Below are 13,576 nucleotides of genomic sequence, written 5' to 3' on the forward strand. Positions count from 1 at the left end.
AAGGAAATAAGAATATAAAGGCAGTCAAATAAACAGACAAGACAATAGTTTTTCTAACCTGTGCTGATCTCAGGTGAGATTCAATAGCATTCGTCAAATCCTTTATCTAAATAAAGGAAATGACGTACGCCAGTCGTCTATGCACCACCGTCTTTGAAACACACAGGTTGCCATGGTAACATTTTATAGATAAGCTAAGGTACACTGTAATACCTGATTATATAAATATCTGGTGTCAAGGACACTCAGAATCAATCTAGCTAAAATGCCAAAAAATGCTAGTAAGTACCCGGATGATGAAGGCAGAATAAGAGTTGGTGGGTTGTTTTGTTTTTGTTTTGCGGGGCTTTTTTGGGGGGGGAGGGGGGTTCTTCATTTAGAGTAGAGTATTACAAAATCAGTATTGTCAGGGTTCTGAAATCCGAGGGTGATAACTAAAGTTTTATTTCCACAAACAACAAATTGATATCCATACTCTGTAGCGAAAATGTTCAATATTGAAGGGAAGATATGAAGTGGTAAGTTACTCTACTTACACCAGCAAATGCCTGAATTGTTAGTACTAATTGGGAGTAAGTAAAACCATTGCCGAGTTGTATCTTTTTTGACTAATAGAAAAGTATGAGGGATGGGTACCGCTAGCATTTCAACAAAAGGTTAGTGAATTTGACCTAACAACTAAAGTGGAGATTCCAAATCAATGATGATGTATTCTATGATGAACCAGAATAGAAAGGCGCTGTCCGGGTATGGCATCTGTATTCCTGTAAAGAAAATAAGAAGCAAGTTGAGTATTCAAACTAAATCATAGTCATGTAAGATTATTTAACTTGTAAAAAAGTGACTTATTTAACTTGTAAAAAAAGTAGGACACGGTCTTGAATATGTCACATATCACAGTGCTCAATTCTTGCTCTTATTGATGTAGTGTACACAAATATACAGACATCAGCTTTTTAATATCTTGAGAGTATAAGAAACGACAAAGTATGAACTTTCAATTTTATAAAAAAAAAAGTAGTCTTTTCATAGTTTTTCTTATTTCTTGTTTTTTCTTTCTTCCTTCAAGTCTGTTTTATGCTTCATAGAGGCTATTAGAATATATGTTGGCACCAGTGCTGTGATGGCAAAACTATTCTACGAAGTTCATTTAATATTATTACCAACTATCATTTTTGATAGAGAACATTTGCCATTATTTTGAAATTCATGTTCTCCATTGCCAAAAAAAAAACAATAAACCTATAACCCTAAATCGACCGTGACTTCAAAGAGTGACGCCTCCATCCTACCTGACCCCGACTCCCACCTCGTACACAAATCCCACATTCGACATCACTCCCACACATCCTAGTGGATGAATATCAGTTTGCGTCTATTAGTAAAAAGAACTTAAAGAAGTCCAGTCGTAGGTAAAAACACACACGATGTGGTCGTATTAACCTCCCGGATTACCCTCATACTGTGTCCTGCCGATGATAATTGTACACATGATAAATATACCATGACAAATGTATTTACATACCTGTATTTATATCTTCCAAGACAGAATAGCACCAATGACCATTGTTAGAGCCATTAGAGTACTGGATGTAGTGGCTGAACTACCAGCTGAAATACAATAGATAGAGAGTCTATGTAAATTATCGGTTGTTAGGGACAACGTGGTATTAGTCAATATGTATGTTAATACTGTCATCTCATAACATGCACTCTGTCCGTATACACCAAGACACATCATGTGATACATGTCAATCCATTTGTAGGCCTATCAATACTACACAAATCATGTTGACCCATCTTCATTGATCTTTGTTAGAAGAACTACCATAGGAATTACTGTGGGTTTAGATTTGGGAGTAAATCAGCTATAAAATCGATAACCCAAAATCAAGTTGTTTGTAATATCATTACAACTGCCGACATCAGACCGTGGACATTCAGAACCTGTACAAACAGGGAAAGTAAAGAAATGAACTGGAATAAAAACACTTGGCTCAGCATGTTGGAACAGGGGGGACCTGATATATTTTGCTCAGGATTTGAACCAAATTAAACCTCAGTTGTTGTTGTGTTTGTGTGTCAGTAACAATATATTCCGGTTAAATTGCAAAAACACCAATGAACTTCTATGTAGTGAAGATTTCGAATAAATTGCAAGTTACATAGTTGGTAGTTTTTATATAGCAGGTATCTACCCTGCTGATACTGCACTTTTCTTGTATTTTTCGTAACGGTGGACACACTAATTCTTTCTACTATTAAACGATGTAAATCAAAGGTCAAAGTAAACGTACCGTTACATATCTTAGTGCCTGCCTTGGTAGCTCCTGTTCCAAAGTCAGCACAAGCCTCGTCATTAGTAGTATCAGTGTTTGTAGTACCAGTTTTAACTGTGGCAGCAGCACATAGTTTGGTGTAATCAGCACAGTTTGTAGCATCCAGTGTGATGGTAGCTGTTAAACCGGAATAAGTACCACCAGCAGTGATAGCTGTAGAAGAACTAGTAGGAGCAGCACTGCCCCCAGCGGTGACTTCAGTAGACTTTGTTCCACCACTTGTCTTGAAGTAGACCTTCACGGCCACTGGCGTTGCGGATGTATCCACAGTGTATACTAGATCAAATACGATGTTAGCTGCCGTACCTTGCGTAAAACTACCTGATGCTGCTGGGTCTGGAGTTTTTAATGTGAATGTGGTGACGGCGATGTCATCTAACAAATGAAGATTACAAGCCTTCATCAAAAGCTGCAGCACACAATACAGTTTAGATTGAGCGGAAAAATTGGAAGACAATATTTTTTCATTTTCTTTTATTGCACCAAACGGAAATAACAGTAATGATACGTTTTTGAAACGTACGGAATACCATTTTATCATTAATTTAATTTATTTCAATGTTTAGGTGGTTTTGACTTTTTAGAGTTCTATATTAACCTTGAGAGCAATGGTTGGTAAGACATATACATGTTCCATCTTAATCTGTGATTTTCGAATTTGATTTAGGCTTATATTTATCGTTGGTTGAGTAGCTTTAATAATTAATTGCTTTTGGGACATTATTCATAATCTTCATGGAGAACTATATTATGCACACATGAGCTTATATGGTATCATTTGCCTAGTTCATGAATATCTGAATACAAATTTAAACCGAGCCAAAAAAAATAAGCCAGCACACTGACCTTTGATCCTCATAAGTTTGATCATAGACAGTTCTTCTCCAATGTCTATGGTAACGCTCGGCTACCGACAACCCCTAAACTAAAAGTATCTCACAATTTTGCAAGTCGATTAAATGTTTTAAATATCCTCTATTCATTGTGACTAAAACTAACACTAAAAAAACCTGTACCACGGCTGAACATATGGCTATTTATTATATTTTTCTACTCACCAGCAGCATTTGTTGTCGATATGTTAATGAAGACAACGACAACAAGGACTGGTAATAATAGATATACGTTCCTATACGGTAGAAATGAAAAAAGAAACATGTCAGGCGTACACAAATTATCGTGTTATGAAAGTCAGAAGACGTGATATTAACCCCCCTAGAGTAATATTCAAACTCACCTTAGCTCCTGTACGTAACTATGAAAAAGTAGATTATTGGAAAATTTATGTTGTTATATTTACTAATATCTACCATGAAGTTTTATTAACAATTTTAGCTTTTTAACTGCATCCAAAAGTATCAGTACTGAATTAACGTCTATAGATAATAGTGTTGTTGTTGTTGTTGTTGTTGTTGTTGTTGTTGTTGTTGTTGATGATGATGATGATGATGATGATGATGATGATGATGATGATGATGATGATGAAAAATTACTTCTAAGCCTCCTAAGACAAAATTGAATGTCAAAATAGCTCTCTACTGTAATGAACATTTTGATGAGGATTAAAATATATTTAGAGTACATGAATACAATTATCATTTGAAGTACACTAAGAGTGTACATCTAAACGTTCAACCCACAGTTTATCAAAAATGTATGATAAAGTTGGTTTCTTCGGAAATTGAAATATGAATGGATTGTTTCATAGCTAAAACTGTTACAATAAAAAGGCAAGAAATTTTACACAAAAATTAAAAATAAAACATCTTCCCTTGAGTAAATTAATCTGAATAGACTCTGCCAAGAGTCGGCAATGGGAATTTTGAGTAATTATAATAAAATATAAAAACAATTTGATGAGCACTTTTCTCAGAAAAAAAATCTTTTTTGACCAAAATACGAAAGGAAATCGTCAAAATTATGAAGTGATATATATCGCCTTTCCGTATCAAAACTGAATAGACTCAACCCTTGGAACATACCAAATATCAAAGTAATTGGGAAAAAATCAGAAAAGAGAATCCAGAAATATAATGAGCTGTTCGGGGGTACTTTTTATCGCTACATTATTGCAAAATTTGTGCCACTCGATAGATAACCATTAAATCAAAGTCACTCCTCAAAGTTTAGCGAAAGATAAGCTTATCTTAGCTGTCAGTGTTATTAAAAAAGGAAAACTATCCGAGGCGCGTGCATGGGGGAAAGAATGTACGACGCGAAGCTGATTAGATCTCATTAAATTTGATCTTTCGCTAAACTGTGTCAAGTCTATTACCACGAGTTCCCAGACCGTAGTACTAGCTGATCGATCGCACGGAAGTCCAGCGACACGGTGACCTTGTGTTCGTTAACAGTTACACAAACGAAATGCCGGTTAGGTCGATTCGCGGCCAAATTGTGCTGGAAAGTGGTGGGTATTTTTGTGCGCATTAATTCTGTATTCTAAGTTGGAATATTGTTTTAAAGACCTGCCCAAATTCATGGGTAGATGTTACTTAGATTTTGCTCAGAATATTGGTTGCATTCTCAAAATTATGCTTACAATTGTTATCATTTCATTTGTAAAATAATCAATTGTTTTGATCAGGTCTTAGCTATCATTTTATCATACGACCTGCCGTGTCAAGTAAGTACATAGTTCGAGGGTCTCCTTTTTGGGTGTGTTGAATTGTCAAGAGTTTGGGTTTGGATTTGGAAGTGTCACCAGAGTCACCTGATTTCATTTTACACAGAGTTGTGCAGCCTGCCCCTCCCCACCCCCGTCTAGGTCACAACACAAAAACATATTTAAATGAATAACACCATCGGAATGGCATTACAATAAATACATTTGATTATTAAAAAAAGTAATGCTGACGATAACTAAATACCTAAAAAGAATTCCAAAACAACCGTCACTGAATGAATGGGTGGATGGATGGATGGATGGATGGATGGATGGATGGATGGATGGATGGATGGATGGATGGATGGATGGATGGATGGATGGATGGATGGATGGGTGGATGGATGGATGGATGGATGGATGGATGGATGGATGGATGGATGGATGGATGGATGGATGGATGGATGGATGGATGGATGGATGGATGGATGGATGGATGGGTGGATGGGTGGATGGATGGATGGATGGATGGATGGATGGATGGATGGGTGGATGGATGGATGGATGGATGGATGGATGGATGGATGGATGGATGGATGGATGGATGGATGGATGGATGGGTGGATGGGTGGATGGATGGATGGATGGATGGATTGATGGGTGGATGGATGGATGGATGGATGGATTGATGGATGGATGGGTGGATGGGTGGATGGATGGATGGATTGATGGGTGGATGGATGGATGGATGGATGGATGGATGGATTGATGGATGGATGGGTGGATGGATGGATGGATGGATGGATGGATGGATGGATGGATGGATTGATGGGTGGATGGATGGATGGGTGGATGGATGGATGGATTGATGGATGGATGGGTGGATGGGTGGATGGATGGATGGATTGATGGGTGGATGGATGGATGGGTGGATGGATGGATGGATTGATGGATGGATGGGTGGATGGATGGATGGATGGATGGATTGATGGGTGGATGGATGGATGGATGGATGGATTGATGGATGGATGGGTGGATGGGTGGATGGATTGATGGGTGGATGGGTGGATGGATGGATGGATGGATGGATGGATGGGTGGATGGGTGGATGGATGGATGGATGGATGGATTGATGGATGGATGGATGGATATGGATGGTGTTAGTCAGTCAACATGCGCCTGAAACGAGGTCCCGCTTCAACCATGGATTACAAATTAACAATTTATTTGTACATTTAGGACGTCCACCAGGATATGCTATGTTCATATTCGGACGGTCTCTGTTATTTTCTGTTTTCACTTTCCCTTGGTTTTCGCTTTTAAATCTATATCATTTTAAGTACACATGGCGCCAAACTGGAAACTTCAAAGAAAACTCCAGACAGTACAAGTAAAAGGTGAATTTAACTTTCCAATAAAACTTTGAAACGTGAAACGTTGTTTATGGTTTGATTTTGATTAGGCTTCAAAAAAAGAATTTCTGAATTTTGATATCAACACCTTAAACACAAGTTCCAAAGTCAAATGTAATTTTGAATATTTATTTCTTAAGCACGTATTCATTGTTTGTAATTACGTCAAAAACGATCACATCATCTCTGGATAGATTAAGATTTCACTTGGACGTCGTTAGTCACGCACCGATTAAACAGGTCGCCGACTAGGAGGCTGCTTTTAAAGTTTGGCCGAAATATTGAATTTCAAAGTCGCATAACTTTAATACATCCCATTTCATTTCTGAAATTCCCATATAAACAACAACTTTCTACCAAATACAAGAAGACATCTCAAAAATAAACCGAAACAATCAACACATCGCGAAAATATCATAAATGCGCGCCAAAAAAGCAGAAATATTTAACGGAACATATACGGATAAAAAGTCAACCACTCATACGCATAGCTACAAACATGTAGAGTTTACAGGACTTCATCAGACTTTCACATCTACTCAGCGCAAAAAATCAAAACTTACTTCATTTTACGTCTCTTCCTCTGTCTTCGAATACGACTGAGATGCAGGTATCAAACAACGAACTTCAAATGGCTTTATAGATTTCTTTGCGCATGTCCCCTGGAACTGTACGCTGATTGGTCCAGACAAAGTCTGTCATGTTACTACAGATGAATAATGATTGATTGGACAATTATTTTCGTAACCATTTGCAATCTGAATGTTTACGCGAACAAATAGAAACATATTACTTGGTTGCTATGCCGCTACGACACGTGTATCAACAGGTGTGGCTCATATGCATGATTGATTTGTTTTGATGTAACAAGTACAGAAAGAACGAGAAAGTTATTTCACCGAAACGAGTCAATCCCTCAATTTTCCCCTCTATGTGTGGCTCTACGTCGGCATACCTGTCTGTCTAGCTGTTAGAAATTCTCTCTCTCTCTCTCTCTCTCTCTCTCTCTCTCTCTCTCTCTCTCTCTCTCTCTCTCTCTCTCTCTCTCTCTCTCTCTCTCGGTCTGCTTTTGTATCTTTCTTAGTCCATATGCATACCTGCCTGTGCCTGTCTGTCTCTCTGTCTCTCTGTCTGATCAAATGTGTTCATAACGATCCAATTTCCAATTGGCGCTGACATGAGTAATTTATTTATGAAACATTTAGATCGAAGTTGGTGCGTTTCTTAAATTCAAGTTGCACTCCAATGAAAGGAATCATTTGACAAGACGTTTGTTTGTCGCTAATTCTAAATACCGATTGCAAGGTCGATATTTGAATGCAGGTAATCGTTGCTGACGAGTTCCCTGAAGCTGCACGTAAAGTCCGTTTAATCCCAACAAATATCGGTGCTGGATGCGGTTTGTCTGTCTGGTGAAGGAAGTGTACGTACGAGAAACTACTTGATGTTGATGACAAAGTATCAATGCTGAGCATTTGCCGATCATGATATGAAAGACAATTTCAGGCATTGGTTTTTGCACATTTTAAAGTAGTAACGATGCACATTAATATTTCGAGTATACGTGTACTTGCGACTTTAGCGTGTATAGGTAAAATGGGCCAATATATTCATAAATCGTTTTCCGATGGAAAGTAATGGTGTCGAATTAGGCTAAAAATTCTAACTGCTTTTAGCTTAGAGGGGTAGCTAAACATATAATATCCATCCAACGGAAATTATCTTTAAAAAAGATAGCACTGTGCATTTTATTTTACCTATGCTGTAACCGAACGCCGGGATTGGAACGTTTATACACCGGGGGAATTCACGGAGTATGAGTTGGCTACCAAATGTGCATATTTGGAACGGAACCGGATATGACATTCAGGACGTCCACTTTGCGTGACGCCACCAGTTGACGGACAATTTTTCCATACCCTACAAATTCAAGGTGATAGAAAGTCTTAATTTGTGAAGTTTGACTCATTCTTGAATCAAGTTTGCAGTAACGACAACCTTTTTAGGATACCTGGTATATGAGAGAAATTCTAGTATACATACCGATAATATAACCGACGAGTTAACACTTCTAAATACAGTGATGTCCGCTCCGACCAAACGCGGTAAGATTCGTAGTGTTAGTCGGTGACAGTAGGGTGCTATCAATTAAATTTGTTATTATCTTTCTGATTCCAAAACCCCCTAACAGATTCTAATCCCAATGAATGTTAGTTCGTCATCATGAATCATCATGGGTCACAAATGATCTGTTCTTTAATGACGTGTCAATTTTATTCGGATTAGGCTTATTGTAAGATCATATTTGTGGGAAAGATCTTGATTTATTTCAATTATACACCAGGCCTCCCGGTCTACATGCCTTGTAGCAAAATAGACACCCAATAATATATCTAATTCCATCCATGTGTAGTGTTGGTTTGAGTGGTTTCCCAGCTTACGGAATGTAGCATCGCATTCTCTGTTTTGGTATATAGAAGCGAGTACACCAATCAATCAATCAATCAATCAATCAATCATTTCCTCCACCCGCCCCTCCACCTATCCCTCCACCTATCCCTCCACCCCTCCCTCCCTCCATCCATCCATCCAGCTAGCTAGCTAGCTAGTCAGCAAGCCTGCCAGAGATAAAGATACAGGCACAACATCTCTTTCCATTTATTGTCGCAATGATGTATTAAAATTGCTGGATGGACGGAAGGTTGGTTAGTGCAAACAACACAATAAATCTTGAATTGGTGAAATAAAATGCACCGTTTGGCTCTATTTTGAAAAAAATCATTTCTACCAGATGAAAATGTATATTGGCGACCCCTCTAAACTAAAGCAATTACGTGTTTTAACCCTATACTGTAACCGAAAAACCAGATCTGATCGTCTATATATACCATACACACCGTCTAGGCATATGCCTCCACTGTCTATGCATATACCGGGGAGGTACGTTGGGACCAAATGTGTCCGTTTGGAACGAGGCAACATTCAATATGCCAACATTTTGCGGCGTCAAGAGTTGGCGGAAAGCTGTCCCAAAGTTGTTATACTACAAATTCAAAATTAAACTATTAAAAAACTTAATTTGCGAGGTTTCAACCCATTTTTGAATCATGTTTGCAGTAAACTACGATCTATTTAGCACACCTGGTATATCAGAGAAATTTTAGAGCGGTCACAAGCTTATATATATTAACCGAATAGTTAACTCCCTTCTAAATACCAGCAGTGTCCGCTCGCGCTCCGATCCAAACAAACAAAATGAGATTCCTGGTGTTAGTCGATGACAGTACAGAAAGATGGAACCAATTCATTATTGCTGGGGGTTTTCCTGTTGAAACTAGATTTTAATACCCAATGAATATTAGTTTGTCATCACAAATCATCATGGGATAAGAATTAATATGTGTTCTTTAATAGCGTTTCAATAGTATTCGATTTAGGCCCATTGTAAGATTTAGATTTACACAAAGTTGTAAATAATTTATTGTATCAAGATTGGGGGCAAGATTACCGTTAATTTCGGTGAATATCTATTCCCAGCCGTGTGGGTGGGTGGGTGGGTGTATGAAAATACAGACCCTGTGTAATAATTACAAATTTGTTGGCAATTAATATTACTTAAAAAATGTCTATGGAAAATGGAAACACCCAATCCTGTGCTTGAATACTTTGATTTGAAACTCTGCTGACCAGAATACCGAATACATGTAATAGAGAGTATGATCTCGCAAGGAAAGGAGTACATTAAAAAGTGTCTGTAATCATTGGGTTTGTTGTCAACTGTTAATAGCGTTCTGCTCCCATCACTTGACGAGACGCCAAACATACGTATTGTATCACTGTACTCTGGACGTTAAACTATTGACGACTCTTACTGATGTCGTGAAAATGATTATAAATTTGAAAATGATAATTTACTTTCCTTAACTCTAGTATACATGTATATGGAGGAATGTATTGACAGCATAACCTACCTTACATAATAAATTTAGTTCTACGTTATCCTGCGAACTTCACTATGTTGGAGTTTATTGATACCACAACGTACAGTAGGCTAGGCTACGGGTGAGAATTAGTAACTAATTAAATCGTTCTACTATGACTTGCGGAGTCCTCAATCGCTCCCGTAGACAGGTAAAGCTTACATTGGAACGTCCTCACCTTGGTGAAAGCATTCCATTGCAACTCAGTGCAGGAAAACTATAGTCACAATTTTTAGATGGTTAACTGCCCAAGACAACAATTTTAAACAGATCGCCACGACTGTGGAGTTTTTTCATTAGCGGATAAACATTTCTCTCTATTATGGAATCCATGCAGATAAAGGTACACAACATCAGCTTTTATAGCAACTGTGGAAATGTCACTGTACGTCATCTGGTTATCGTGTACTTAGACCGGCATTTTAACCAAAATCAAAGAAAACTCAAGTCCATAGAAATCCTGAAGACAGTTAAGGTTTAACCCAAATCGCTAACTTAAAGATTTAATTTCCAATGATTTACAAATTGTAATAATTGATGTACGATCATGTACTCTGAGAAGACACTTTGTTTTGATACTTGCATGTATCCTATTCCCTCCATGTGTAGTATTGGTTTGAGTGGTTTCCCAACATACGAAAGTTGCTCGTAGTTCACCAGAAAATGTAACCTTCTATGTGCCATAACACGATGTACAATGTAACAAAATATCTGGTTATTGTCACATATCACAACATAGACAAGTGCTTAGTTTTGTCGAAAACGTAGTCTGTTCATTCGTACTCCGGAGACACGTAGCTTTGACAATGATAGTTCACTGGTGTATTGTAGTCAAGAAAATATCGAAAACAGAAATAACACCCGGCATATATTACAGTCATGGGGGTCCAGTTACCTCTGTTTCCATGGAATATCAAAGTGGCAATGCACATGTACAGTTCAAAGTCCCTATTACATGCACTGGTTTTCATGGGTATCAAAGTAAAGTGTTATGCCATTCTTTATCATCTGCAGTTTATTTAGAGACACACCAATATTGTCCTGCAGCTAGTTCTTTGATATTTTGCCATGTTTCACAACCTTAATTTCACAGCTGATTTTGTAGTTTTGTATGCAGGTTTAACTTCTTCTCTGACTTCAATGATATCCCCATCACTACAATCATAACATACTTCTGTCAGTGGATGTTTGGTAGAATAGTGGTGTACTGAAATGTGAAAGTTACATATCTGATTTAACTTGAAGCACTCAATCCCTCTGCACAATCGAATTGGTACGTGTTGGGCACGTAAGTATACCACTCCAAATATACAGACCATCTCAAATCACCAACGGTAGCTGTATATTCTCCTCTTGCAATTGTATTGTGTGTTGTTTTTAAAAGAATGAATACACCTACAACAACTGACAAAAGAAGAAAAAAGATTGAATGGGGATATCTTTCACTAATTTATTTACATGTATTACTATTTACATTCAATTCATTCTCATATACTAATAATGTTGTTTATCAGTCTCTGCACCTATACATGGCTGAAATTCAAGCCTATAACTTGGCGTGGATAGCATAATGTGGAAATTGGTATGGAATTGAGTATAAAAACACAGGTTAATTGAATGGTTTACAATTACAACCGTAAAGCTAAGTGGGTTTCAAAACAAGAATATAATATTTCTGTGATCAATATAACATGGTCCATTTCTATGTTTGAGCTAGCAGTTGATGATATATCAGTGGAATGTATTAGACACACACACACACACACAGACACACACCAAGTCACCAACTACAAAGTGGACACAACAGCTTGATATAAATACTGACTTGAAGTTCACGAGTGTGGTTTTATATTAGAGAGCGTAAAGGATGGTTTCGTTGTCTCATAAAAACTTTAACTGAGCACATGAGGTCTTATTCAGGGTATGTGTACATACAGGCATATCAGAAAGAGTTGCGGTTATGTGGAAAAGTTGTGGACTTGTCGTTTTCTCAAATACATAAAAAGGCCAGCAAATAACACAATTTCTCGTAACTGGCCGATTGAATAGAAAATATTGGGGCGCCGGGATTAGGCGCTTCTCAGATCTGAGTTGTACCACTGGCATGTTTTTTTGTTTTCTTTAATAGTGCATCGTTTCTGTGTCAAAATACAGCAGACGATACTAGTTTTCGGAAACCGGCATGGGAAGCCACTACAATTATCACTATTCACGGAGGGCAGGGTATATAATGACATTTGTGCCGTTATTAAAATAAAGTGTATTCTGTACATCATCGTACATCAGTGATTATCAGTTAAAATCCAAGATAATTTAGACTGTACACGGGGGTTTATTGCAAAGGCAAAGTTCAGGTATTGAAAGTCGAAAGGAGAGTTAGCCCTTTATTGGTGGTGTGTAAGTTAACCTGACAAACAGATAAGAAATAGCAAAACTTTGTAAACCATTGAAAATTACATCCAAGTGAAGGTGGCCCTAACACAAATGACAACCCGAATGACAGAAAACGAATGACAACATTTACAGTATGTAAACAGCGGAATGACACCCCTTTCTACATTCAGTTAGTTGAATGACACACTATGCGCTGTAAAACAAGTGGAATGACAGACGCCACTCTATAGCATAAATGGAATGACAGCCTTTTCAATGCTTTGAAACTAGAATGACAACATTTACAGTATGTAAACAGTGGAATGACACCCATTTATACATCCAGTTAGTTGAATGACACCCTCTGCACTGTAAAACAAATGGAATGACAGCCGCCACTCTATAGCATAAAGGGAATGACAGCATTTTCAATACTTTGGAACTGGAATGACAGCATTTCTAGTATGTAAACAGTGGAATGACAACCCTTTCTACAATCAGTTAGTTGAATGACACACTCTGCACTGTAAAACCAGTGGAATGACAGCCGCCACTCTATAAAATAAATGAAATGACAGCATTTTCATTGCTTTGAAACTGAAATGACAGCATTTCCAATATGTAAACAGTGGAATGACAACCTTTTCTACATTTAGTTAGTTGAATGACATCCATTGCACTGTAAAACAAGCCGAATGACAGCCGCCACTCTATAGCATAAGTGGAATGACAGCATTTACAAAGACAACATTTCCAGTATTTTCAATGCTGTAATTTTTTACAGAGTGGCGGCTGTCATTCCACTGGTTGTACAGTGCAGTGGGTGTCATTCAACTAACTGAATGTTGAAAAGGGTGTCATTCTACT

The 13,576-nt window shown here is 37.8% G+C and overlaps 1 protein-coding gene across 1 annotated transcript; it reads right to left on the reverse strand.

Moving 5' to 3' along the window:
* Positions 1–367: 367 nt before the first annotated feature.
* LOC144454020 (uncharacterized) lies at positions 368–6,982 on the reverse strand. The gene is made up of 5 exons (XM_078145425.1): positions 6,920–6,982; positions 3,398–3,468; positions 2,298–2,714; positions 1,526–1,611; positions 368–764 (listed from the first exon to the last, which is right to left on the reverse strand). The coding sequence occupies exons 1-4, from the start codon at positions 6,922–6,924 to the stop codon at positions 1,532–1,534; spliced, it is 573 nt and encodes a 190-aa protein (XP_078001551.1). The 5' UTR covers positions 6,925–6,982; the 3' UTR covers positions 368–764; positions 1,526–1,531.
* Positions 6,983–13,576: the final 6,594 nt, after the last annotated feature.

This window comes from Glandiceps talaboti, chromosome 3 (genome assembly GCF_964340395.1).
Source record: "Glandiceps talaboti chromosome 3, keGlaTala1.1, whole genome shotgun sequence".
NCBI classification, from domain to species: Eukaryota; Metazoa; Hemichordata; class Enteropneusta; family Spengelidae; genus Glandiceps; species Glandiceps talaboti.